At 33.8% G+C, this 26,947-nt stretch overlaps 4 protein-coding genes across 4 annotated transcripts; 2 read left to right on the top strand and 2 right to left on the bottom strand.

Annotated features, from left to right (window-relative positions):
- The first annotated feature begins 2,557 nt into the window (after window positions 1–2,557).
- Window positions 2,558–8,604, top strand: LOC122607674 (transmembrane protein 147). The gene is made up of 7 exons (XM_043780693.1): window positions 2,558–2,705; window positions 5,940–6,009; window positions 6,127–6,186; window positions 6,772–6,886; window positions 6,974–7,089; window positions 7,505–7,629; window positions 8,190–8,604. The coding sequence occupies exons 1-7, from the start codon at window positions 2,629–2,631 to the stop codon at window positions 8,311–8,313; spliced, it is 687 nt and encodes a 228-aa protein (XP_043636628.1). The 5' UTR covers window positions 2,558–2,628; the 3' UTR covers window positions 8,314–8,604.
- A 1,665-nt stretch (window positions 8,605–10,269) lies between these two features.
- On the top strand, window positions 10,270–11,933 carry LOC122607574 (leucine-rich repeat extensin-like protein 3). The gene is made up of 3 exons (XM_043780581.1): window positions 10,270–10,505; window positions 10,597–10,687; window positions 10,975–11,933. Exons 1-3 carry the CDS (start codon window positions 10,488–10,490, stop codon window positions 11,652–11,654), a joined length of 789 nt encoding a protein of 262 aa, XP_043636516.1. The 5' UTR covers window positions 10,270–10,487; the 3' UTR covers window positions 11,655–11,933.
- A 1,962-nt stretch (window positions 11,934–13,895) lies between these two features.
- Window positions 13,896–18,088, bottom strand: LOC122607917 (B3 domain-containing protein Os01g0723500-like). The gene is made up of 7 exons (XM_043780991.1): window positions 18,010–18,088; window positions 16,722–17,253; window positions 16,502–16,638; window positions 15,651–16,125; window positions 15,402–15,565; window positions 14,657–14,978; window positions 13,896–14,141 (listed from the first exon to the last, which is right to left on the bottom strand). The coding sequence occupies exons 1-6, from the start codon at window positions 18,073–18,075 to the stop codon at window positions 14,688–14,690; spliced, it is 1,665 nt and encodes a 554-aa protein (XP_043636926.1). The 5' UTR covers window positions 18,076–18,088; the 3' UTR covers window positions 13,896–14,141; window positions 14,657–14,687.
- Window positions 18,089–20,759: 2,671 nt separating this feature from the next.
- Window positions 20,760–25,510, bottom strand: LOC122608020 (lysine histidine transporter-like 8). Its single transcript, XM_043781103.1, has 5 exons — window positions 25,055–25,510; window positions 22,637–22,770; window positions 21,968–22,395; window positions 21,478–21,609; window positions 20,760–21,382 (listed from the first exon to the last, which is right to left on the bottom strand). Exons 1-5 carry the CDS (start codon window positions 25,438–25,440, stop codon window positions 20,897–20,899), a joined length of 1,566 nt encoding a protein of 521 aa, XP_043637038.1. The 5' UTR covers window positions 25,441–25,510; the 3' UTR covers window positions 20,760–20,896.
- Window positions 25,511–26,947: the final 1,437 nt, after the last annotated feature.

Genomic DNA, 26,947 nt, shown 5'->3' with positions numbered 1-26,947 from the left:
TAGGGATTCTAAATTTTAAAATGCAGCACAAGGTGTTTTTGGAATATCTAAAGCACATAGGAAATGCCAAATGTATGTGAGTTGTTAGTGCACTTCCTTGGATACTTGAAATTAAGTTGCAGACAACTAAAAGTGAAGTTGACTGCAACAGTTTTGATGTAGCATATGAGACCGTACATGGGAGAAACTGGTGCAAAGTGGGATTGTGAAATGGAGATCGAAGGTAAAACCCAGAAAACAAGGTTGGCTAAGTTGCGAAAGAAGTATGCACTGGAACTAATGACCAGAACACAATATCAAGCGGGAAGGGATTCTGCCAGCTGCTAAAGATTATGACAAGAAGAATCGAGCAAGTAAAAAACTTAAATTTAGTTACTTATGGTATTAGTCTTTTTTATCTGAAGTGTATGTAATGTTTGCAACCGTGCCTAGTTTGAAGATCACTTTTTTTTAAAGACAATATGTTACACGTCTGGATGTTGCTTGTTTATGTTATGAAATTGATCTAATACGTTGAAAGCCTTTAAAATTTAAAAGGTTTGTACATGTGTGTTGTTTTAACAGTTAATATTTTGCTCTTAAGTTATGGTTGATATATTTTGATAAGCAATAGGCGGTACACATGTTTCTATGTAAACTTGGAGTCATATGTGTTGTATTGCTCTTGAGCGGTTAGTACATATGTTTATTGGTGTGCACCTGTGTTTGTATAGTGCGTATGTTAGGAAACCTAGATCATAAACATTAGGCTATATATAACAATGCATGTATGGTGTCGAAATAGATGGTAACAAGTATTATTGATGAAAATGAATAGTAACTCAATTCATAGTCTATTATAGGTATGAAGACAAAAAAAATGATAACTTAATGAGTTTAACAGAAAAACAAATGTCAATGAAACAAAAATCTCGAAATGAAAATAATAGCAATATAGCAGAAAAGCAGATGTAAATGATAACGGCTCAAACTGAATATGCACCGTGCTCTACTTCCCTTTGCTTTTTAGCTGCAACCCGGGCTTCAGCTTCGTCCTTTTTCTTGACTTCACATTTGTGTATATCATGGTTGTCTTGAACCTCATGACAATATTTGCACTTACGTCACTACCATTTTTAATCAGAGATAGGATTCTCATCTAAAAAACATAGCAAAATGAATTTATTAGAACCTAAAGTGACTTGAATTAACAAATCAATTATAAATCCTCAATAGTCTATAGTCACACATATTCCAGGGCTCAATTAGTTATATGATAAAATAAATCAAGCTAATATATTACTAGTAATATTTGTATCTTATATCAACGTAATAACATAGGCTCCATAATCAATGTATTTATATGAAGTATGAAATGGATGTATGTATGTGAACCTTCGATCATGTCATGATTTTGAACACCAAAAATTGATTCATAGGTTGCATCCTAGTAACTCATATGGTTGTAGCTCCAATTTCATGGGAAAAAAAGGGATTTTTTTTTTTTTTTTTTTTTTTTTTTTTTTGTGTAAATGCTATTTAGTGATAATTGCAAAGAATGGTGATAACTGCAAAGAGATTAAAGTGGGGAACGATTCAGGTGGGCATTATTTTTCATTTTTAAGTTAATCTAATTCTATTTATAAAATGACCATACTAACCTTGTTCCTTTTAATCAAATATTAGTTCTCGCATTTTTGACAATTTTTTGGTTACCATTTTATCTTTTGACTATATATATATATATATATATATATATATATATATGATACTAGTCCTAAAACCCGTACGATGTATGGTAGTTAAATAGATTGTGAGTATGAAATAATTTTTGGTTAGAGTAACCGATAATCGAAACTAAATTATAATAAACAGTAATGAAAAATATAATATATATTTAGTTAAAGTTTTAGATTTACCTTAAATTTTTAAAATCACATATAAATCTGAATTTGTAAGTATAGAGAATGACAATAAATAGCCTTTTAATATTGAATCGTTAATTTAGTTCTTTGAAGTCTTCATGTTATTAACTTATTATAAGTAATATAAGTAATAAGAGTTGAAAAATTGAGAAGAAGAAAAAAAAAAAGACAATTTTATTAATGAAAAAGTGATCAAACAATAAGGTTATAATGTGTTTTGTATTTGTAAGCTAAAAGTTAGAGTTTAATTCTAATTCTAATAAGAGAAGAGAATCCATATATAATTAAAAAAACCTAACTTAATAAAATAAATAATTTAAAAGGACACGTGTCGATCAAGGATTACGTCACGTGTTGTTTTAAGAATATCTCAATCTTGTTTTAGTTTATTGGTAGATATGAATCTCTGTTCGTTAATTTTAACATAATCTAATGCATATTTTATTTGTTTTACCTTAATACTTATTTTACCGTAACCGACCTTTTAAGTTCTCAACTTTTACACGGAACACGTAAGCTCTCAAGCCCATGAGTCATGAAATTTAAGATAATGTTTGTTTACAATCCAATTTATGTTGTAACCCAATATCAAAACCAAAAAATAAAGCCCAATTAATAAATAAATAAAAACAAAAAAACAATCAAAAGTCAAAAATATATGTAAAAACATTCATTACTTTCCATCTCTCGGATCTCATCATCGATTTTAACAGTCCAAGGAAAGATGACGATGTTTCATTTCTTCAACTGTGCTATCTTAACCTTCGGACCTCACGCCGTTTACTATTCCGCTACTCCTCTGTTAGTGTTCCGTTATCTCTATCTGTTTTATAGTTAATTTTAATTTGAATTGAATTTTTCTTCATATTTTTATGTTATTAATTTTGTAGAGCTTTTAATTGCTTACTTAATTAATGAATTAATAATCAGTTTGATGATTGTGAATTATTTGTTTATTTATTTATTTATTTTATATATTAGATGAGATTTTTAGTTAGACTGTTTTAGAGTTAATTAATTTTGTTATGTGATGATACAGTCTGAGTTACTTTAAGTTATTAATGACTATTCGATTATTCGTAAAACGTTGTCTCGCGGATAATATTTAAAAAGATTGAGACAGACTATAGTTTAGTAAAACTGGTTTTCGGAAACCATGTTTACAGTTAGCTTTGTGAAAGGTTATTTGTGCTTTTGTGTATCTATATATGCAAGTTCTAGTTCTAGGAAGTATTGCTCAGTAAGTTAGAACGAATCGTTTAGAAAGTTAGCGTTGTTGTCCTGGAGATTTGGGCTTTTTGAAAGGATCGTAAGTTCAGTCTATATCGAAGTCGAAGAGGTATATATTTGGTTTAAAGATTCCGTTGGTGAAGGTGGATTAGTTAGTTGGGCCACCTAGGTGAGTTTTCAAGTTCCACGTGATAGGTCTTGGGCGATCTAGTTGGGTTTTTCGGGCTGTTGACTTTTTTGTTGCTTATCGTTAGCTTTGGAAACGATATTGCACTTTAGAGCTTTGGGACTATTAGTGTTTGTTTGTGTGGAAAGGAAGCAGGATATAGATTATGTTTTTTTGTTTTGTTTTTGTACAAACTCGCACACTAAGACAGACATGAAAGAACAAGACTTTATTAGTTTGTGCAACCTAGAACCAATGTGCTTTAAAGTATTTTTTTCTTTTTTGCTTTAAGGTATCTTTAGGCCAACTATCTTGCTAGTTCTATCCGATAACAAGGATATAGTTAGTGTTATATGCTTTCTGTAAATGTAGACACCAAAGGTTTTTCCTTGATTAAGGGTTACCCTGGGATGGTGAGTTATTTTCAGCTCATTGTGGTGGTCTAACCGGGTTTTGCTCATTCATGATCGGTTCCAGCTATTTTCCTGGCCACCCCAAGATATTTCTAGGCAGGATTCGAACCTAAGACTTCTTGTGAGGAAACAGGACTCCTTGCCACTAGACAAACCTGCTGATGCTTGTACTTTCTTAAGATGTAATAATGGAATTTAAGTTAAAGTTTTAGAGGATATAAAGAGATTTATATTAAGGGCAGAGAAGCAGCACTAAGAACACATATTTATACCCGGGAAGTCCAACTACGATCTATGATGACATCAGATGACTACTTGAAGCTAATACTAAGTTATAGTTATTGGATTTTCCGTCACATATCGTCTGAAGTGTGTATAGTATTGTCACATAGTAATTTGTAGCCTAAGTAGTTAAGGACTGGAATTTCGGTGTTTTGGTCAAGGACCGTTATTTAAAATATCGGCTATATCAGTGGAATTTCGGTAATATTAATTTTATGTACAAAATGTTATATATAATTATATATACCAAAAATTTTTTTTTTTTTGCAATTATACACAAATAGCAATTATATTAAGTTAATACTCAATCTAAATATCAAAAGCCAAGCTTAAAAGTGTCAATATTTGATAGATTAGTATTTATACTTGCATATACTAGTGTTTCTTATGTTGTTTTTAAGTTTGGACAAAAAAATCAAAATAACCTGAAAAACTGGTATACCACCGAAATTTGACCGATTCGGTGAGATTTTGGTAAGTTTCACCGAAAATATCGGTACCGAAATTTTCGACAGAAATCTGGACCAGTATACCAGTGGAGGACCGAAAACCGAAATACCACTGGTATACCACCGAAATTTACTACATAGTTTTAGCTCTGACTTATGTTGAAGTTGCCTGAGATTTGTTCATATTGGGTTTGCTTTGCTACAAACTTTCGTACATTGATTGTTCGACTCTTTTAGTTCTTGTATTCATATTCATAGTTGGGGACTTTAAGAGCTTAACATACCTGTCCTTAAGGAGTTTCGCTTATCGAATTGACTCTAGTTTCCATAGACCTTATGTGTGTTTAGCTGGTTTGGTGCTTTTGTATTCATGAACTTTCTGTATTGGTCCTTGATATTGCTGCCTTTGGTGGATATTTGTTTGGAAGTGAATCGTTTGTAAATCATTTTTCATATGCTACATTCTGATTACTTGATTTTATAACTGAGTGTTAACTATTGTATGAAATGTTTCCGGTGCTGTCACGTTGTAATTCGTTATGAAAATTATTTACTAATTGTTGCTAAGTGTTGTAGTTATAGCATGTGCCTGTAGATTTAGATGAGATTTGTTCATATTAAGTGTTGTCCATAACTCCATAAGTGTGTTTAAAGTAATACATTTTACTTATCTACCTTGCAGTTTGTACCTCATGGACCCATATTAATATTTTTGCACTTGGTGATCCTTGTTCTTAGGGAAGTTTTGTGATTTGGATCAAACTAGTTTTCGAGAACCTTGTTTATCATTGGCACTCTGAATGTGTGTACTTACCTGCATTATTGATAGTCAGAATCAAATAGCAAATTATTAAGAGAAGTTGGGAATCATTAGAGTTATTGTTTATAACTTCTAAGGAAGCTTGTCATCTGCTTGAAATCGTTTGACGTTATGTAATCAAGTAGATGTTATCAATATCACTGTAGTTTCATTGTTTCCGGTTTTTATAGAATTTCTTGGACAAAGGTAAATATGATAGAACAATGGTTTATTATTTGTTTACCATACTTGAGGAGCATTGGGCTTTAAGGTACCTATAGAGTACCTATGTTTCTACTCCAGGATAACATCAACATAGCTACTGCATACTTTTCATGACTGTGGAAATGGCGTGCAAGTCAAATTTCAAAACAGTTAAAATGTAGTAATATGAAGGACAAAAAGAGTATCGCTAAGAAGGCATAACGTTATTCCTAGATTCAATCAGATTATTCTAAAATCACTATATCAGTGATTAAAACCTTGGGCCTGATAAGTTATTTCAATATAAGAACATGCTTTACCTTACTTAATAGTGATCATACTCCATGTTAAAAATATTTATCCTTTCCCTGTATGTGATGAATTGTTATTCGAATACTGGTATCTCTTACAATATACATCAACAGAAATCAATGTTTCAGATGTTTTACGTCAATGTGTATCTTTATCATGGTGGTTTTTTCTCCATTGCAGATCTGAGTATGATACACTTGGCACTTCGGTAAAAACTGCTGTTGTCTATCTCATCACAGCGTTAGTGAAGGTATGATTTGCTTGTCTCTGCTTTTAAAGTATGAACACAGCTCGTATGAGCATCTGATTAGCAGTTAGCACACTATCTGTTAACTAATATATCATTTATATCTGATTATTTGGACAGCTCGTTTGCCTAGCTACATTTCTTAAGGTTTCTGAAAGCGACATTTTTGACCCCTCTCAGGTAACATTGTTTTTTTAGTTCATTAAATGATTTATTGATTTAGTATGTGTTTATTCTTCACTTCATTAGCTCTTGTATTTTCCCGACTATGAAGTAATTTTCACTTTTTTTTGAAATAATTGGATAGATGAACAACCAAACTAGATCTTTGGAGAAGGTAATTATTTCAAATGAAAAAAAGTAAAGTATTGGTAAATTTTTGTCTTAGTATGTTCAAATAATCCAAAAACAGTTCTACTTCTAGTGTTTTGAATGGCAGATCTATGATTTGCTTCCTCTTAAGCAATTTGTATCAAAAGCTCACACAACTACTGATATTCACGTTGACATTTTTTTGGGTCATTCATCTGCAAACACTTGCTCGGCCATATTTGACATTCTAAGGACACCAATTTTATTTAATTTATGGTTTGACTTTCTGCATATACTTTTTGAATTTATTTACGTAGCTGACTTATGTGCTTGTTTCTGGTGCGAAATATGTTTGTTTATCCCTGTCTCCATTTATTTACTACCAAGGTAACTAAATCAATGTCCAAATACCTATTCTCTGATGCTGTTTCTTTTGTTTTTCTTACTGTTTAGGAATTGTTGAAAGCTTTAATTGGTTTTATAGATGTTGCGGGGCTTTACTTTGCCCTGACTCAGTTGACACATAGGAACATCTCTCAAAATCACAAATTTCAGGCAGTTGGACTTGGTGAGTGACTACTTAGCACTTTTATAGTATTCTCCTTTTGGTTGATCATTTTTTTATTTTTACCTTACTCGTTATCTGTACTGGCAGGGTGGGCTTTTGCTGATTCCGTTTTGCATAGACTGGCACCCCTTTGGGTTGGTGCTAGAGGACTTGAATTCACTTGGGAATACATTCTGCAAGGTCTTGAAGCAAATGCAAATCTGGTATGCTGACTTTTCACATTTCTTTCTAAATAAATGGATATGTTAGTACAACTTCTTAGGGGATTTGTGTTTTGGAACTGGAGATTTCACTTGTGTTAGTTTCTAATGCTCAATCAAAAAATTCTGTTTCTCTGTATCTATTTATCTTACTTACCGACTTAAGGAGTCTAGTTGTCTCACTGAAATTCCTTTTTCTGCTCATTTTATGTGTTAATAAAAGTAACCATATCATGTCAAGTGCTCAATTATCTTATTATGTGATTCTGATCATTTAATCACGTGAGCAGTGGTCTTAAAGAGTTAATAAATTTAGTGATATAAAAGTTGGCTATCCTTAGACAAAAGTAAGTATGTTGTTCTAATCCGTTATTCTTTAGTTAATTTGAACTTATGATGTGTATTTTGATTAATTCAGATGTTGAGTTTATCACTTGCTGCACTGGGATCTTTGATGTGGCTAAGGAAGAACAAGCCCAAGACATTGATTCCTATCATATATGCATGTGCAGGAATTGTGGCAACAATGCCTTCCATCACAAGGTCGATTTCCTTCTGTTAGTTGACATAAAGCTAAATGTGACAACTCCAACAATCTGCGTATGAATGGGTTGTTTTGGTTGTTTTATGCCAACTGGGTCATATATAAAAAGTTTGCTTACTGGTGGGGATTGGGTTATTTTCAATGCCATACAACCTTCTAGTTATGTTTGCACCGCAGATTTGTCAAGTATCTAATCCGTTCAGGCACGAAACAGCCTGCCTCATGCATATAGTTTATTAATACGTAATAGAAACCCCTGCTTGAGTCCCTTTTTCTAGCATAGTGATGATTTTTCAACACTAGTTGAAACATTTATTTTATTATTTTAATAGGCAAAAGGTTGGTGGGTCAACCTAACCAGATTTAGCCTGTTTTCACACCTAAGAATGTCCAGTTGCAACCTTACCTGGTTGACATGCTACCCAATCTACCAAAATCTTGTGACCCCTATAGAAAACCATGCATATTAGCTACATCTGAAACATGGCTCTCTGTAAAGTCGTGTTGTGTTCGATATGGATATGTGAAAATTGCTTAATATGTGTGTTTATTGTTGCAGCTATCTAAGATGGGGTTTAGGATGGCATCTTCCAGAAGTTGTGAGTTTTCAACTGTTGACCTCCTTTATCATGGCTTTAATCAGCTGGCAACTCTTCTCAGCATGTCAAAAACCATCTGCTTGAATTCAAAATCTGAGGAAACCTTACTCTTATCGGGAACTATTCTTGTAGAAATACAGACACCTTAAGTTTATAGACTGATTATTTCCCCCAAATTTTAGGGTGTTTTTCCCCATTCAACAACCGCACTGAAGATCAACACCTGCTGAGAATTAGCTCTCATTTTGCTGCGCATTCTAAATCTAGTTAATGTTGAACTACGATATGAGAATCCATTAAATGTGGTAGCCAACAATGTTGCGTATTTAATATGCTCATATTGCATGGAAATCAAATGTAATTTAGATGGTTTAATTTTGTTGTTTCGGAGAGGTCAGGATAGTTAATAATAATCTTGAAAGAACATAAATCGAACTTTGACATTTTTATGTAAAGAAAAATATACGCCTAGATACCCATAGTTCTATACCCGTCCTTGAAGAGGATCAGGTATTGTTACACAAACATATGCCTAAATTTACCAAATTTAAGTGAAAAAAGGAAAAATAAATTAAGGAGGGCACCTTGTCCTCGAATTTCAGTGAATTAACTTTGCGGGAAAAAATTACTGCACGGCAACACCTAAAGATGGTGGCAAAAACATTGGGCTATCCAGGTTGGTGAAGTAACAGTTTCTTTTGTATGTTGAATAATTAGTTTAGAAGAGTATTAGCATGTCCAATGGTCATTGTTCATGGCAGTGCTTCACATAAAAACCAACACATACATTCTCCAAAGAACTTGAAACACAGACAGGACAATTCAATCTGTGTAGAAACCTAAACGAAACAACGACACTATAAATGAACATCCTGATACCGAAAAGTATGAAAACAGATTTCCTTGCAAATAATGAAAGTGCATTTGTTGCTAAGATACAAGTTTATAATTTGCGAAATTTATAATATAAACTTAAAATAACTATAAAAAATCATAAGTGCATTTGTGTATGAGACATAAAACTGTTGTTGGTGTTGAACGGTTGATAAAGAAATTGCTTTGCTTGGAATAACAATAAAGTAGTGGTGGTCACCTGATGGCTGATGATGAAATAAAAATATGATATGATTTGTAAAGTTGAAAGAAAAGGTTTCATAGAAGAAAAGAGGAAGCTTTCAACACACATAACAACCACACTACCCTACACCTACAACTATTGACAGGCAGGCACGAAGAGGAGCATCTCAATTCTTATTGATTTAAGTCAATGCGGGGATTAGTCAAGGGTTAGGAATTTAGTAATCGGTCACACAAGTCACAAACAATTAAAAAAACAAAAAAAGAAGCATTTCTATATGATTAACATTTTTACCTCTGAAGACATAATTTAAGGGTTTGATTCTCATTTCATGTGATGACATTAATAAAACCTGTAAGCAACTTCTCTACCTAGATGAAAATGCGAGTGTCTACATCCCAACTCCCTTATACATCGTTAAAATATTAACACCCAAAATCCGTATAAGACGTTATTACTTACAATTTCAATATGCCGTTAAAAAAAAAAAAAAAAAAAAACTTACAATTTCAATAGTCATTGAAAAGGGGGTGGGGGTGGGGTGGATGGATGGGGACACTGTCATGTGAATGTGAATTGGGATAGTAATTACGTGCGGCACGGCCATGTGAATATGTGATATGAATTGGGAGACTTGCAGTAAAATAGTAGAGAGAGTGTATAATGTATGTATAATCAGAATAAAGAAAGAAAGAAAGATATATGTGCTGAATAAAAATTAGTTAAACTAGATTAATTAATTAGGTGGGGGTATTACAGATTCTTCTGATGATCTGATTTGTTGTGACTTGAACCGAAAGTAAAAGGGTGTCGACTTGACTAGATTACATTAAATTAAGATGATTGATGATAAAGAAATTGGGAGATGGATGGGTTTTGGAGTTAAGGAAGAAAGGTGACCAATCCCTCTCATAACATCCATCACTCTCTTAATTTCGCTTTCCATTACTATTAATATTATTATGGACCTCTTTTTATATTTCATAGTCGATAATTAGTAGTGAATTTTACTCCATCCATCCAACATCTTCCTTTCTCTCTCTCTCTACAATATGATACTACTTTGATCAGTTAAAGAAATAACAATAATATACTACTACCAAAAAAAAAAAAAAAGTGGTCTTAATTTCCGATCGATCTTTCAATTTCAGTTCCAAAAGAGACAGAGGGTGATCAATAGATGGCGCCAGCACACAATGTACAAAATTTATTTCATTTCTTAACTTTAATTAACCTTACAAACCAGACATATCTTGTGTATATATAATTGAATTGATTATGTGATATAGGAGGAAAAGGTTACTGTGATGATCTTGGAAGTTGATCTGAAATGTCATTGCTGTTACAAGAAGGTCAAAAAACTCCTCTGCAAATTCCCCCGTACGTACTTCCTCTTCCTTCTTACTTTTTACTACTTCAATTCTATATATATATACGTATTATTAATCAAAAAATGATCATCATCAACTACTCGTCAATAGATCTCTTTTTCTATATATTACTTTTCACTCAACTTTTATAATAACTTTCCACTTTTGGCCCATCCGTGTGCATTTTTTTTATTTTTTTTTAAAAATATTTTTTTATGATCATCAGGATGCTTGTTAACAATTAATTAATTAAATATAGGCCCATGTAAGTAATGGTTTTCTTTCATTTTGGATCAGAAATAAGAGATCAAATGTTTGATGTGGATAAAAACAAGGTAATGATCACGGTCGTATGCTGCGATCCGGAACGGATTAGAGACAAGCTATGTTGTAAGGGTGGCAAGGCCATTCAGTCCATTGAGATTGTTGAAAATAACAAACCTAAACCGCAACCACCGCCTCCTTCTAAGCCGCCGCCTCCTAAACCACAACCCCCAGTTGAACCGCCGCCTAAAAACCACCCCCCGCCGCCTGCGCCTGAGAAACCCAAACCTTCTCCTCCAGCTGTTGTTGTTCCTCCTCCTGGACCCAAACCTGCACCTCCTAAACCTGATCCTCCTCCGCCCAAACCCGATCCTCCACCGAAACCCAACCCAATGCCACCTCCCGTTGACCCAAAACCTAACCCACCCCCACCCCAACCCCAACCCGAGCCTATGCCTATGCCGTATCCAACGGATTGTGGGTACCCACAGCCTTTCTGCCCTCCTCCTGTCTCAGTATGTTGCCAGGAGTGCTATGAAGGTCGTGGTGGAGGCCCGTGTCACTATGGGTACGGTAGACCCGTACCACCCCCACCGGGCGCATGCTATGACGGCTCCTACGGATACCCAAACCCTTGGAACAGGCCCTATTGTGTCAGCAGATGTGGTGAATGTTTTAGTGAAGAAAATCCACATGGCTGCTCAATCATGTAATCCGGCGCCGCCTATCTTTTTAGTTTTGATGATCAACATCTGGGAAAGATGAAAATTTCTCCTTTTTATGCATTTGTACGTGGCTGAAAGATGAGAAAAAGAGAGAGATACATAGCACCAACTTTTTATTCTTTCATACATAGTAATACAATTATAATAAGGTGCATATATATACTGATATATACATAGCAGTTGTAAATTTTATACAATATATTTAGGGGATCAAGATGATCTCCGAATTGAATAAAGATTATATACAATTTTTCTTTGCTTCTTAAATTGGTGCCACTGCCTGCCTGCATTTAGCATTGCATTTCCAGGTCTGTCTCTGTCTCTTTGATGGATCACTGGACTAAATTAATCCAACATTAATATTTTGTGCAAAACTTATGCGTGTTTGAGTACGGGTCAAGAACGGGTCAGAAATTAGTGGGTAACCCAGCTGCTAACGGATCACATATGAAGAATTGGTCTTGACCGGGTATTCAGGAAGGGTGGTTAAATGAATGGGAACGAGGGTATACGAGTTAGTGACTTTTCTTCCTTCTTGGAAGAAAAAGAAAAGAACCAAGCAGGTGAGAAAACAGCAGCCTTGGCATGTTGTCGTAGAGTTGGGGTATGGTGAAGTTCCCAGCCGCAAGAAAGAAACTACATACTGATGTGTTAGGTCAGTAAAACAGGAAACAAAAGGCAGGTTGAAGCTGCCTTTAAGAGAGAAAACAAAAAGGGAGCTCGCGATCAGAAAGAAAGAGAAAGAAAGAGAGAAGAGACGCCTCAAGACATAAAACGAAAAGAAAAAAGGCGGGAGTCGCTAGCAAGTAAGCAAGAAAGATGACAGGAAAAGGAACCAAAAAAGATTGTAAGAATGAAGGTTCGAAAGTAAAAAAAAGAAAGTCGATATCTGGTTCAATTCAATACTTGAGGAATAGAATTGGCAACCAAGCTCTTGTCGATAACTATTCATTAAATTTATAGGCTAATTACTTTCCCCGAATTTGAGGGTGTTTTTCCTCATTCAACAATGGCATTAAGGATCAATTTTGCATTGCATTCTAAAACTAGTTAATGATGCACTATGATATCAGGATCCACTAAATGGTGTAGCTACAAAACAAAGTTGCATATTTAACTTGCTCGAGATGCAAAATCCTCATACAGGATGGCAATCAAATGCGAATGGTTTAATACTATAATTTAGTCGTCTCCAGAGGTAAGGATGGTTATAATCCCGAGAATATAAATAGAAAACTTTTTTGAAATTTTCCGTAAAGAGAAACATATGCCTAAATACCCCTTCATTGGCAGGATCAGATAGTCTGAAATCGCTGTTCCCCATTGTTCAGGGGTTACTTCACATAAATCCAACACATACATTCTCCAAAGACTTTAAACACAGATTCGTACAATCCTATCTATGAAGAAACCTAAACGAATTAATGATATTATCATAGTAGTCACTGCAACTTTGATAGCTGCTATCAATCTAACAACTGTATCATTCAAGCAAAACAAATGTTTGAGACACAATTCATCTGTTACAAAGAAAAGCAATCGGAAAGCCTTTGAGTTGTAGCCTGAGACATCTTGACACTATAAACTAGGTATTATACCAAACCATCCTGATACCAAAAAGTATCAAACATATTTCCTTGCAAACCCAATACTATATCGGTATGGGTTTTGATACAGGTTTATTTGGTATTATATATACGGATGTGTCACACAACCATGTGATGCGCCACATTATATGGAAAAGTTTCTGTGACTTTACAGCTCAACAACAACAAATGTGGACAGATCTTTGGAGGCCTTATTAATGTAGTCATGAACAAGTGAACATAAGACCACACATGACGGAGCAATTAATTGTTCCATACTACACACAAAACAACAGTTTTAATTCATCAAGTCCAAAACGAACAGCTGAAAAACAATGACATTTTGACCTATGCAGATTCCAGAACAATGAAATAACTATCTTGGTCTAATATTACCCGAAACCACTGGTATCATAGTTGTATCAAAAGAATATAATCAAGAGTCCTTTTTGTATAAAAGGTTACCCACTACTATTTCATCATAAAATTTTTGTGTCAGAGTTTTATTCTCTTGGCAAACTCCAATATTTTAAGACTATTTCTTCATGTTATCATTTCTGTATAGCATGGATGTACTCGATCAACAGTATTATTAGGGAATGGGATGATTCTTTTTCCCTTTATATGTGAATTGGACCAGATATAAGTTATAACTGTACTAAACTAAAGGATTTATAGACCAAATAGGTTATGTACAAGTCCAGGAGGTTGTTATGAGTTATGGAGCAAGATGTAATTGTATGACTAACAAAATGTTCTCCAAAAGGGTTGACAGATAAAACATGTACCATAATCTGTTTTCACTCTTGCTAACTTCCCATTATGTTTTGCCATAACATTGACACCAGCTCAAATAAGCAACCTCCCAAAAGAGAAGAAAAAGCACCACCTGCAAAAACAGTTGGTCACAAGAGAATACATCTGCATCCATTATTCTGGAATATTGGAGGATTTATTCAGGTAATGGTGAGATATGACTTATAAAATATATATACGAACACAAGATTTTTCAAATGAAACTGCACTACTTTTATTTGCTGCAATTGGTCTCATATACGGAAAACACTGAAAATATAAACAAACACAAGTTTTGCAAAAGCATGTGCCAACATGGATTATGTTTTATCTTTAATTGGGCATACGAGAAAAAAAAAATCCAAATAGGTATCTGAGAAGAAATGGATCAAAAGTTGTGCAACATGTATTTATAATATGTAAATTGTCAATCTAAGAAAAAGTAGATTACTATTGAAAAAAACATTTTGCACAAAGTGTTTCAGGTCAAACCCAACCCACCTATTTAGCCACCTTTGATAAAAAGATATTTGAGTTGACATACAAGGTTTCCGCCTTGGTAACAGAATGCAATTTATTCATAAAATGATTGAAACACCTGGTACTCACCAGTCTTTTGTTTATCAATCTGACTCATTGCCTAATTCATTTGGAGGTCAGTTGGATATTCTAAATCAAAGATATTCTTTCCAGCACTAGATATGTGCACACGCATTTCACATCTACCGATAAGCTCAAATATGCAGATATCTCCCATTTGAATGCCATTATCACGAACAAAAGCCATCCATCCTCCACAAAAGGTATGCAGCGTCTGTACTTTAACTGTTGGAACTGAGTTTACCGTCCAGCGTTCTCCTTTTAAATTGTGGAGAATAATCGCTGTTCTGCAGTTAGGAAGGTGCTCCATGGAGAACTGATACGGAACTTTCTGTTTGTTTGCAACATTATAACAAGCATGTTAAGCGATACAGAGGGAGAAAGTACTAATGACGATGTCCATCTACACCGGCTATACCATATATTAGACCACAAAGTCTGTTTTAAGCGAGTAACACCGTTAACTGTCAAACAATTTGATTTTAGGTACTCAAATATGTTTACCCAGCCATGATGACATAGCAGTCACCTTGTCAATAGTACCAACCATGTTCAACGTTTTTTCTTATATGGAGCTGATAAGATGTCTGCAAACCGATTAACTTAAAAGATTACATTTAATCATGTATTAAAAAAAGTTCAACTATTTTTACAAGTAAATATAATGTTCGTAACCTAAAATCGGAATCTGGCTGAATACGTACTAGTTATGCAAAGAGCCATTTAGAAAACAAGTGAAGACTGAAATACTCACAAGAGTGTAAGATCCACCGGTGTTGAACTTTTTCATGACTCTAACAAAATAAGGGAAGGTAGTAATGAAAGATTCGGCAGCTATTTTTTCCTCCGGTGCTGACTTCAATGACGTACACCCCGTCTTAGAAGAACCCCTTTTTTCTGGTAAACTTTTTATCTTCCCTATCAAGATTTCACTTCTTAGCATTAGAAGCTAATAAACGAACAAATAAATATAACCGTAATCAAAGTCATTCTCTATTTATACCTGACTTTCCATCAGCGGTTCTTGATTGGGAACCAGCAACAGATCCCTTGGCTGCAATACCGTGTTTGACCTTATCAATGGAGAAACCAACCTTCTGATCTCCAAGTAAAGCGAGACTCTGGGTTTTACGAGATTTTGCTTTGACATTCTTATCCAACCTTCCATTCATCTTCTGAGAAGCCCCATTAGTCAACCCGTTAACATCACCATCTTCATAGTCTAATGATTCCTGTCTAATTCTAAGAATATTCACACGCAACTCACACTTGCCTATTAGTTCAAATATGCAGACATCTCTCACATTAATGTCATTATCACGAACAAAACTCAGCCACCCGCCACAGAAAGTATGTGAAGTTTGCACTCTTATGGTTGGAATTGAATTAATAGTCCAAGATTCACCTTTTGAGTTGTAAAGAACAACCTTTACTTTGCAGTTTGGAAGGTATGCCGTCGCAAACTGATATGGAACATTCTACATCATAAGGTAGCAAGTCAGGATCAACATAACAATTGGTTATCTAAAGTTGGGCAAACTGCATAAAAAAGTAGCAAATTTCCATTATCATTTCGGTTTTGGGCAACCATCTTTGTTTTCAACCATTAAATAGTAACCAACTTCAAAATGACAAATCGTAAATCTTAAATGGTGACCCCTTTACAAAAATCGGTTAACTTAAATGCTTTAAATGAAAACTTTTTGAAAGTTCAAGTCTTTTTGTGTAAAGTAAAGTGTTGCCCAGAACTTCAATCAGGTCAAAGTTTTGTCACCCTTTTTATGCAACTTTCCCTCTAAGCTGAGAAGTAAATGACTTTTTAATAAAAGGAAACTTAATAAAGGAGCTACCCACCAAAGTATACGAACCGCTTACGTTGAACCTTTTCATAACTTGGCTAAAGTGAGGAAAACTTGAAGTAAATGCTTGAACTATCTTGTCGGCTTCAGACGCCGATAACCGTCCCAACTCATCATCAGTAGGGCATACCTCTGCATAAAGACTCATGAGAAATCCATATACATAATATCAATATATACATTTAGAAGGAAAGTAAAATAGCAAGCATTTTTACCTGATAGCGGCATAACGGAAATTATGGGATTCTTCAAGGCACGGCCACAATATTCCGAGCCATTCAAAAAGTCTGCAACTTCACAACGCCCATTGATGGTTTCTTGTTGTCTTGTGTACATCTTAGATAGGTTCATGGCTTCATGGGAAGGTGAACTTCTTGCTTTCTTTGGCACAGAGTCAACCTTATGACTCAACAAAGATGCATGTTCCCTTTCCCTCTTCTTTCCAAAATGCTGATCAAAAATACTCAAATCTTGATGGCACTCGGCAGAAAACGCCGTTTCTTTCTCACATGCACTTTGGTCAAAGATTTGTAATGTAAAATGCAAATTACCATCATATCTGAAAACTAAACAGTCCCCATTCTCTAAATAATGATCTCGCACAAAAGCTTCCCATCCATCCAAGATATACAAACCATCGGATTGCTCTCCCAGATCAGCCTGCCATGTGTTTCCACTGGGACCCTTTAAAGATATCGTTCCGCTTGTTTTCCCTTCTAAATGTTTGTCAAACTTTGAAGGTATTTTCTGTAACAGGAAACACCGTAGTCACACTATGTACAGTAAACAATAATATATTCACACCACATTAAGTCTACAAAACCACAAGGGAGCATTTTTTTCTCAAAAAAGTATCCGAAATCCGTACAAGTGTCTAGTTTCTTCATGTAGAGCTATTTCCAACTGGGCAAACAAATCACATAAAGAATGTTCCTAGCTTTATCAATTCTTGACATCTTCTTTTGTCTCAAACGGCTCAATATTTGACATCTACACGCATAGTTTCTACTTTCTAGTTTAAAGCACTTTTCTTTCTTAAGACTTGATAGCTAGATAAATAATCTTTCTAGCATACTGCATACACATTTTTGAAAACAAAATGGAACAAAGAGTTGTCCCTGTACACGTTACCAAGGACGGCAAGTTTTTGACTCAGATGTATACGACCGTGTAATACCTTACCCTTCCCAGGCCACCCCAAAGATTGGAAATTCAAGCATTAGACCTCTTTGTAAGGGCATAAAAACGCCTAACCACTAGACCACCTTAGTAAAACCTTAAAAATATATAAAGTCGATGTAACATATGCGAAACCTAAGTCCTAAATCTCTATCTTACATGTATACAAAATGTGAGCCCAAAAAAAAAAACAATCAAAGCATTAATGAATAAAAAGGGAGTAATCTTTTGAACTTATATATCATCAGTTAGTACTAAAAAAGGCACACTTAACAATTAATATATATATATATGTATACATATAAAAGGTTTATTTTTGTGTACCAGTTTATCATGGCTAATGCTAGAATTGTAACCCTTGATAAAATAAGGAAGTCTTGCTGGATTCATTGTATATAGATTAATATATATATATATATATATATTGTGTTTATATATATGTGTGTGTGTGTATCAAGTGATTACGGGTAAAACCCAAGATGAAGAAGAACTATTTATATGAATTTTAACACACATTTGAGATGAGAGAGAGAGAGAGAGAGAGAGAGAGAGAGAAATCGGGAAAGAGTTTAAGGCAGAGAGAGAGAGAGACAGAGAGGAGTAACAGAAACAGAGTAATAGAGAGAAAGAGAGTGAGAGAGATCGTTTACAATTTTACATGTATGACCTTTGGAGCGATATAATGTGATGTTAATGTGAGGTTAGAAAATGATTAATCCTTTGTAAGTTAACATCTTAATAATATGAACATATGGTGAAATTAAAGAATGAAATTATGAGAAAAAATTAGTAGATTACGCTTGATATTGAGTTAAGGTATTAAGAGAATTATTAGAAGCAAAAGTTAGTAGGATTAATATTTTTCATTTCTTTATATTTTTTAAATGAGTGAATTATTTGCAAATATTGGAGGGTTTATTAACCGGATTCGTGTTAGATAGTTCACTTGACAATCCAACATAGGTAGAAATAAAATACATGTGGACATGTGATCACTCTAAATATGTTTAGGATAAGATTCAAATTAAACCACTGACTCTTTTAAGAAAATGGGTCTTCTTATCGCTAGACTATTGGGAGATGGTCCCTAATTTGATTACTTATTTTCTTTACTTCATTTTTGTATTTTTTTTAAAAGAAACAAAAATAAGTTTAGTAGTTCCAAGACAATGACCGCCCGAGCTTTCGATATCGTGTTCGGCTTTGGCTTCGTTCAATAGTGTATTTGGCGTTGTTTGACAATCATAACAAAATTTTCATAATCGGCTATCCAGGATAGACCGCAACATGAAAATCCTTATTATTTATACAATTATGATTGTTTCTTTTCAATACAAACAAACGATCATGAATGCAGCCTTAAATAAAACTATCTATTCGTCAATCATTTGTTAAAATAAACAAACTAACTTTAAATTAACATATCAATTGGTGAATCATTTGTTAAAATAAACAAACTAACATAGACAACACTTTTTTTGTTCAATCTTTTTAACAATCCTAATAGTGTTCATTTCTTTAGATAAAGTCTTCATTTCAAAATACAATACAACTTTTTTCGTTTTATCTGTTGTTTATCTAAGAATTTTAATTTAAAAGATCAAGTAAAATTAACCTATTCCAGCCATAACGAATTATTAAAGTCAACCTAAAACAAATTATAAGGCTATATGTATAATACTACAGGCCTTGACAGCCGTTAAGCAGGTCTATTAATCAAACAAATCCTAAGTCGCATCATCATTAATATGTTAGGTCAAATCGCGCTTCCCTATTAAGCAATGTGTCATGGTGGCGGCTTATAACATACTTTATCGATCCAACTTCATGCCTTAACGGGTGCCACTTAATTCTTAACACTTGTTAAGTATCACGGATCTTGGCTTCTTCATTTTAGCATCCTTTCCAACCATATCTTTCACCATTTTTGTCTATGAACTTCAATACTTACCTAGAACATCAATTTAACCATAATAAGTATCGATGTCAACTATTTTTTTATGAATTCAAGTATAATTGACTGTGAAATGTTCATTTGAAAACTAAAATTTATGTGAAAGCTGTAAAACTTGTTAAAACACACTGCGATTTGAATCTAACGTAATGTGTTTTAATTGCGTTTTTATTGTGTAAATAAAAAAAACATTGTGTTAAGTTTAAATCAAAGTGTATTTTTAATAGCGCGTGAAATCGGAAAATTATTCAAACACACTATGATATGAACTAAACACAATGTTTTTTTTTTTTAAATAATTAAAAACACATTGTATTAAATTCAGACCACGATGTATTTTGACCAACTTTTTAATTTTTACGAAAATTTTTGTTTTCATACGATCCATAATTGATTAATTGAACATTTGAACCAATATTGCATATAAAAAAATGTATAAAATGTGCAATATGAGACTAGTGTTAGATCAGAATGGACCTCATTAAACCTCCATTTTGTCACGGGTACTAAATGATTGTATAAAATTGTTTGAAAGATACTTAAGCATTGGTCCCACTAAAACATGTTCGCAATGTTATGAAAGGGGCTCGAAGGTTAACCCATGTTATGAAAGTGACCCGATTGTAACTATAATACAGTAAAAGCTTAGATTTTGTTAACCGTATCTCTTGATCTTATCATTAACACGTTATAACGTGTTCTATATTGACCACAGATGTTCACCTACTTTGACTCTGGACTCGCAAAATGTGTCAGTTATTGGGATCAGTCTGCTCGCAGTGGGACACCCATGATACCAAAAACGTGTTCTATATTGAAAGTTAATAGTTATTTTTACGAAGCCGTTATTTATACATACAAGTATACAACACTTTACTCTGATTAAACCGGAATTGATTTGTACATTGAAAAGACTCTTTTCAGTTAGTCAAGTAAAAATCAGGTGCAAAAACTATTCCAAACAAGCCTCTACTTAGAATCCATAGAGTCACATACATTGTGATGTTCAAGCCCGTTATTGCACGATATGGTGAGATTAAACATGTACAAACATATAACATATCTACATTGACAAACTTATATCAAAAGTCATTACTGAACAATACACACTAAATGCAAGTTTAAGATAACAGTATTCTATGAAAAAATGTCAAAATGTAAACTTTCACCTTACATTACACTTATCATAATAAACTGTATATATATCAAATTACACAATCAAACCTCAAAACTCAAAACCACATATAGATACAATCTTTAGCTAGGCTTAAAGAACTTCAACTTCAGCCCATTGTCAACAATACTCCAAATACCTCCAATCGTAAATGCAACACTAAATGCGACACCAAGCCACCCGAGTGACCAATTGAAGTACCAATTAAAGCTATACTTTGTTGGCTTCTTAATTAGCACCCACATGAAACATGGGTATGCAAATGTCACTGGAAGTGTTAGTCCTCCCAATAAACCCGCAAGACTAGAAAGAAACGGTAATGCCACCCCAATGAAGAAGTTTATGAACCCATAAACCACCCTGAAACCAGACCGAACCCAAACTGAACATGGTCTGTTTGTGCGGTGTGTGTAGCTAGCTTCAAAATTGTCGAAAACAGGCATGGAATAGATTTGGAAGCTGCTTAAACAGCTGAATACAACTAAGATGAACGTTGTTGCAAGTAACCATCGTGAAATATCGTGTTCATGGAAGCCAAATAGCGCGTTTAGAATCCCACTTGGTGGCATCTATAGTAGATTTTGAAGATTGACATTAGAAACTTAATTTATATTATAAAATGTAAAGTTAAAAAAGGTCAAAACCATCATAACGATTTACTTACGAGATTTCCATAAGCCCAAAAACCGCCTATGGCTACCGGGAACAAACACATGGCAATGAAGAAGTATGCAACTTTGGCTCCTTTCCACATTGGCACGTGAGCAGGGTGCTTGAATGTTGATGGCATTGTCGACTGAGAGGATATAACAAAACCGCAATTATATATAGTTTTGATGTTGATTCCATGGCAACAAAAGCCAACAATTAACATATTTCAAAAGTTAAAGCATCTTATAAAAGTATTAATTTATAATCAAAAATTTGGTTAGAATTTCTGAAAAGCAAAGTCTTTTGAAATCAAATGGTATACAGTTTGACCATAAAAGTCAAATTTACAATCTCCTGTGTCCTCAACTAGGTTCTGAGCATACATTTTGACTTTTGAGGTCAAAGTGATTTACAGTTCATATATATGATTCTGATACTAATTGATATGCTATTGCTAGAACTATATGGAAAACAGAATGTTTTATCATCAAACTAAAAGTTACCTGTATCTCGAGTACTAAATTATGACCTCTGAATGCGAATGCTATGATACCGAGCGCATTAAAAACTGAAAATACCGAAGCAGTAAATGAAGGTAAAGGAATGGGTTCATAAGAGATGTTGGGTGGTCTCTGCTCACTAACCGAAAGGAGCCAAACCATCGTGGAATAAACGATTGCAGTAATGGCTCCTATTAAGGAGAGTCCAGCTATGGAGTTAAGGTTTGGAAGTTGGGACAACACAATGCATAGCGACGTGAAAACCAAATACCATTCGACAGTTGTTAATGGATTGGATGAACAAGCAGGCCCACAAACTATCTCAAAGAAAAGTTTCATGGTCTCCCCTCCAACAATTATCAATGCTGTCGCGGTCCCAGCAGATAAATAAGCTGTTGGAAAGATTGATAGCCATGCTCCTAATCGATTCCCTGAATAATAGTAACAAAAAATGCCTTAGAATCACATACGAAAATACTTAACGTATCCGTGATGCTATAGCCTGTATCAAGTAGGACTTAGATGATAATGATAGAGTATATATACAATAAGTCGTGTTTACATATGAGTCGTATAATTAAAATGTCCATCAATTGCCAGACGGCCGAGTTAATGGATTCTATGAATGAAAAATCGAATAGGACTAGATGGTTGGTTTGTGACAACTCTCACCAAATGCTGCTTCAGCTAGCTCGACGTATCGGTTATACCTCTTGCCTGGAATTGCTTCATGAAGTTGTACCAAGATCCATAAGGTGTATAATTGCCAAATGTAGGCTATGGTTAATGAAATGATCCCCCAACTCCTGTATACATAACCAATATATAAATATATAATAGGTGAACTTGTTTATTATTCTTAATATATTTTTAGATGATTAACCAAGTATCATTCAATGTTATGCTAGTCCTACGAACTAGTTCAAATCACATACACGAAAAGAAATGGGTCTTTGTTAGACCCCTTTTCTTTATCAGAACAATACTTTTTTTCGGTAACATAATGCCGGGTTTTTTAAACGGCAAATACAAAACTTTTGGTCTTCAGTCAAAAGCCAAGAGCCTCTTCCAAATGGGTTAACCTCACACTGGCACATGATGACCGGTTTAATGGCATATATTTTCAAGTTTTAAGAAATTAACATTTAAGAAGAAAATACGAAACAAGTTAAGAAAACAAAAGAAGAAACATTTATTATTATACTAATACATACCAATGGGGTAAAAGTGTAAAACCTCGTTAGTAGCGGCACCATGTGACCAGATAAGTCCACAGATGAAAGATGCATATCACGGGTTTGAAACTTGTCAAAGACAAGTGGAGAAACTATATATTGTGATCTATGTGTGAGGATGTCGAGTCATCGGCATGAGTTATATGCAACGTGTGCTCTGGATTCCATAACAGTACATGAGACCAGACCAACCGCTTATCTTTTTAATAAATCCAATACGCATTTGTTTGACCTTTATATGGTCTAAACTCTATAAAGTATGGAATGGATAACAGGAAGTACAACTTATAACATACATGGGATGTCTTCGATGCCGTATTAGACAAAGAAAAAAAAGTACAGATATTTCCATGCCCAAAGTTATTTCAAAGTACATATATGTAAATACTTATGTAGCAATATACGAGTAGTATTGATTCTAGAAAAGTATACCACTGTACTTTATTTCACTATATTAAGAAAGGTGTTTACTTTAAGAAATCTAACAACTTGTATACTTCTGTCTCCCACTGATCTAGGAGTCCACTTCTAATCTTTGTCTGTATTTTTCTAACAAAATGTTACGAGTAATAATAATAATATTCTATTAATATAACTTAATTACGGAATATTAAATAAAAATCGATAAGTGTTAGCATTTGAATTTATTTATTTTTTTTAGACGAGATGGGTACCCGCGCAATGCAGTGGCGGTGGCGGCAACGGGTAGTGCTAGTGGCGGTGGTGATAATGATGTGGTTATTAATCTAAAAGTAATTGATGTAAATGACAGTGTAGTTATTCTTTGGTTAAGAGATTTATATTTTTTAAATAACTTTATTAAGAATATTATAGAGATATTAGGTGAAAGTATTTAAATTAATTAACAAAAGAGATAGATAATTTAGATAAATATGGATGTAAAATATTTTAGGGATATATTGGGTAGATTTAGTGTATAAGTTAAAATGTGTTGATTTTGGATATTTTAAATGTAAAGTGTTGAAAATGGGGGAGGATAGTTTGTTTATAATATACGTATAAATATAAATATAAATATAAATATAAATATAACTGTATGCATTTTGTTTCTCTATAACTTTTTTATAACAAAAATGAATATTGTTATTAACACTTAGACATCATTGACATTATTATAATTAGTCTTTTTTACTATCCTTGCTTTTATCTTGGAACGGTAAGAATGATATAATTTGACAAAAAGTAACCTAACTCCAAAATTGATACTTAACATCTTTAGTTAACTCTTTTTAATTTATGTATAATTTTATTTAAAATGATAAATCCACCTAACAAAATAACCTAATAATTCTCCTAACCACAAGATGATTACATGTGTTAAAATGTATTAGCTAGATTAGGAAGGAGACCAAGTGGAATCCACATGTAATTATCTTGTAGTTTTAGAAAAAAAATTTAAGCTAAGTTTTAGGAGTATTTATCATTTTCTCTATATTATACTATCCTGACAACCTGACATAATATAATATTAATGAATTAATAAACTAATGAAAATATTGCAACTCTATGAAGTTTAAGTAAAATTCACACCACATAATCAAAACATGAACTAAATCATGATTAAATTCAATAAAAAATAAATGTATATAAATTATTTCTACATATCTAGCTAGATAGATTACAATAAAAATTTTAAGCTAACCTACAGATACATGCAAGTAATTAACTAATTTAGTCAACATAATATATAGTCTTCTACAATTAGTCTCTAAAATTTAAATTCTTTTTTATTTTATTTTATTTTATTTTATTTACTCTATAGGTCGGGAGTTTAACTCAAATATTGCGTATATATATATATAAGTTACTAGAGGTTAAAAAATAATAGATTTACCAGCCGAGAAACGAGAAAGCAACGGGTAAAAGCAAAGCTTGAAATCCAACACCGGCATTAAGGTTATGAAAGGCAGCATAATGTGCATTTCCATTTCTTGACTCCGTGATAGGAAGCCAAGCATCTTGTGGATTAAGTTTTGTCAAATGACCAACTTCCTCTAAATAGCCTTTCATATTCACCAATACTTTTTTCATAGGTGTCCCAATGGGACTTAAAAACCTTGGAGAGATAAACGACGTGGGAGTCCACGCTGTTGAGGACTTCCCGCCTTCTTTGGACTGCAGTCTAGGTGACCGCAGTCCAGAAGGCGTGAGTATCTCAGGCGTGGAATCACGTGGCGTAGCCGGAATGGAAATGAGCTCCGTTTCCGGTCTTTCTTCCATTAGAACTTGATTAATATTGATTTTATGGGGTTTGGTATTTTTGGTTTAAGTGAAATGAAGTGAACTTAAATAAGCATTTGGTCTTGTTGAAACATATTATTTTTATATATATGTTGTATATATATTAATATTAATGGCATGCATAAAGAATGTTTTTGAGGGTGTGAAAGTTTGGGAAGGTGAGATCGTGACCGTGGAGAGTGGGGGGATTTAGAGACTGATCTCGAGATGGTCATAATGAAGAATAAGTGTGTGTCGGGAAAAAGTTAGAAATGGGAGCGGTAAATATGTGAATGTGATGATATGGAATTATAGATATTAATTTAGGCGTGGGTTAGTCGGAATATAAAAGCTTTTTTAACCTTTATGTTGTTTTTAATTGTGGATGCTAAAGCTTATTACACTTTTGTCTAGGTAGATACTAAAGCTTATGTAAATCTGATTTATTACTTTTCAAAATATCTTTTTTATTCTGGTTAATAGTTGAGTAGTAGAGGCGGTTTTTACTTTCTCATGGAGAAAATCAAAATTCATCCTCTTATATTGATGTAGCTTAGGATAAAGAATAGACGTAAAAATAATAGCGTTAGAAAAAAAACTTGGGGACATTGCTTAGGGTCGTTTTCCGTAGGTATTGAGTCACAATATCTCGACAGTATATATGGAAAATTAAGATGTAGATAGACCTTACTTTATCTAAGTAGAGAGTTTGTATTAATATTTTATCTAAATGATGCAAAAGACCCTGCGACCTTTGCATGGGATGAAAATCAAACCCATGATTTTTCTCTCTAGAGTTTAGGGTATTTAACATTGATTTAAAGCATGTCGCTAAATACTGTTATAAAAAAAGATACATATTCATGGCATCCCGTTCACGTTCCGTTTACATCTCATTTTTATATATACTTTTTGGTTCTTTGCACACTTTAAATAAACATATTTATGACAAAGTTATATTTAATTAACTGGTTGAAGGTTTGAACAAATATATATTAAAATAATATTTTCGACTAGACAATTGAGAACTTGTAACGTGGAGTCCGAAATAGTTCGAATCAAGGCGTGCAATAAATTCTGTAGCGGATTTGTAGTAATCTTAAAAGTCAACTTAAACGGTGAAATGGATTTGTATGTAAGGGGGGTGGGAGTGGATGTGGTGTGGTGATCGGGGAACCCCGGCCCCGCCTGGGAACACCGCCGCCAGGGGGTCGGGGTGGGGAACGGAAGGAGGAAAACGGGGAAGGTTCACCGAGGAGAGAGAAAGGATCGTGGGGCCCGCGCGCAGGAAAGGAGCCACTGGTGGCTTGACACGTGGCGAGGGGAGCGGATGAAGTAGCCGTTGCCTTTTTTTTTTTTTTCTTTCTTTTACCTCTTTCTCTATATATATATACACTCTTTTCTTCTTTAAACAACACACAACTACTCTCATTTTCACTACATTTTTATAAAATTCAAACACCCCAACCTTTTCATCACTAATTTCTTACACCCAACACCAAAAAAT

The sequence above is a fragment of the Erigeron canadensis genome, chromosome 7 (genome assembly GCF_010389155.1).
Source record: "Erigeron canadensis isolate Cc75 chromosome 7, C_canadensis_v1, whole genome shotgun sequence".
Classification (NCBI taxonomy): Eukaryota; Viridiplantae; Streptophyta; class Magnoliopsida; order Asterales; family Asteraceae; genus Erigeron; species Erigeron canadensis.
Note: the sequence above shows the minus strand (reverse complement) of the source record. Positions and strands in the feature narration are given on the sequence as shown.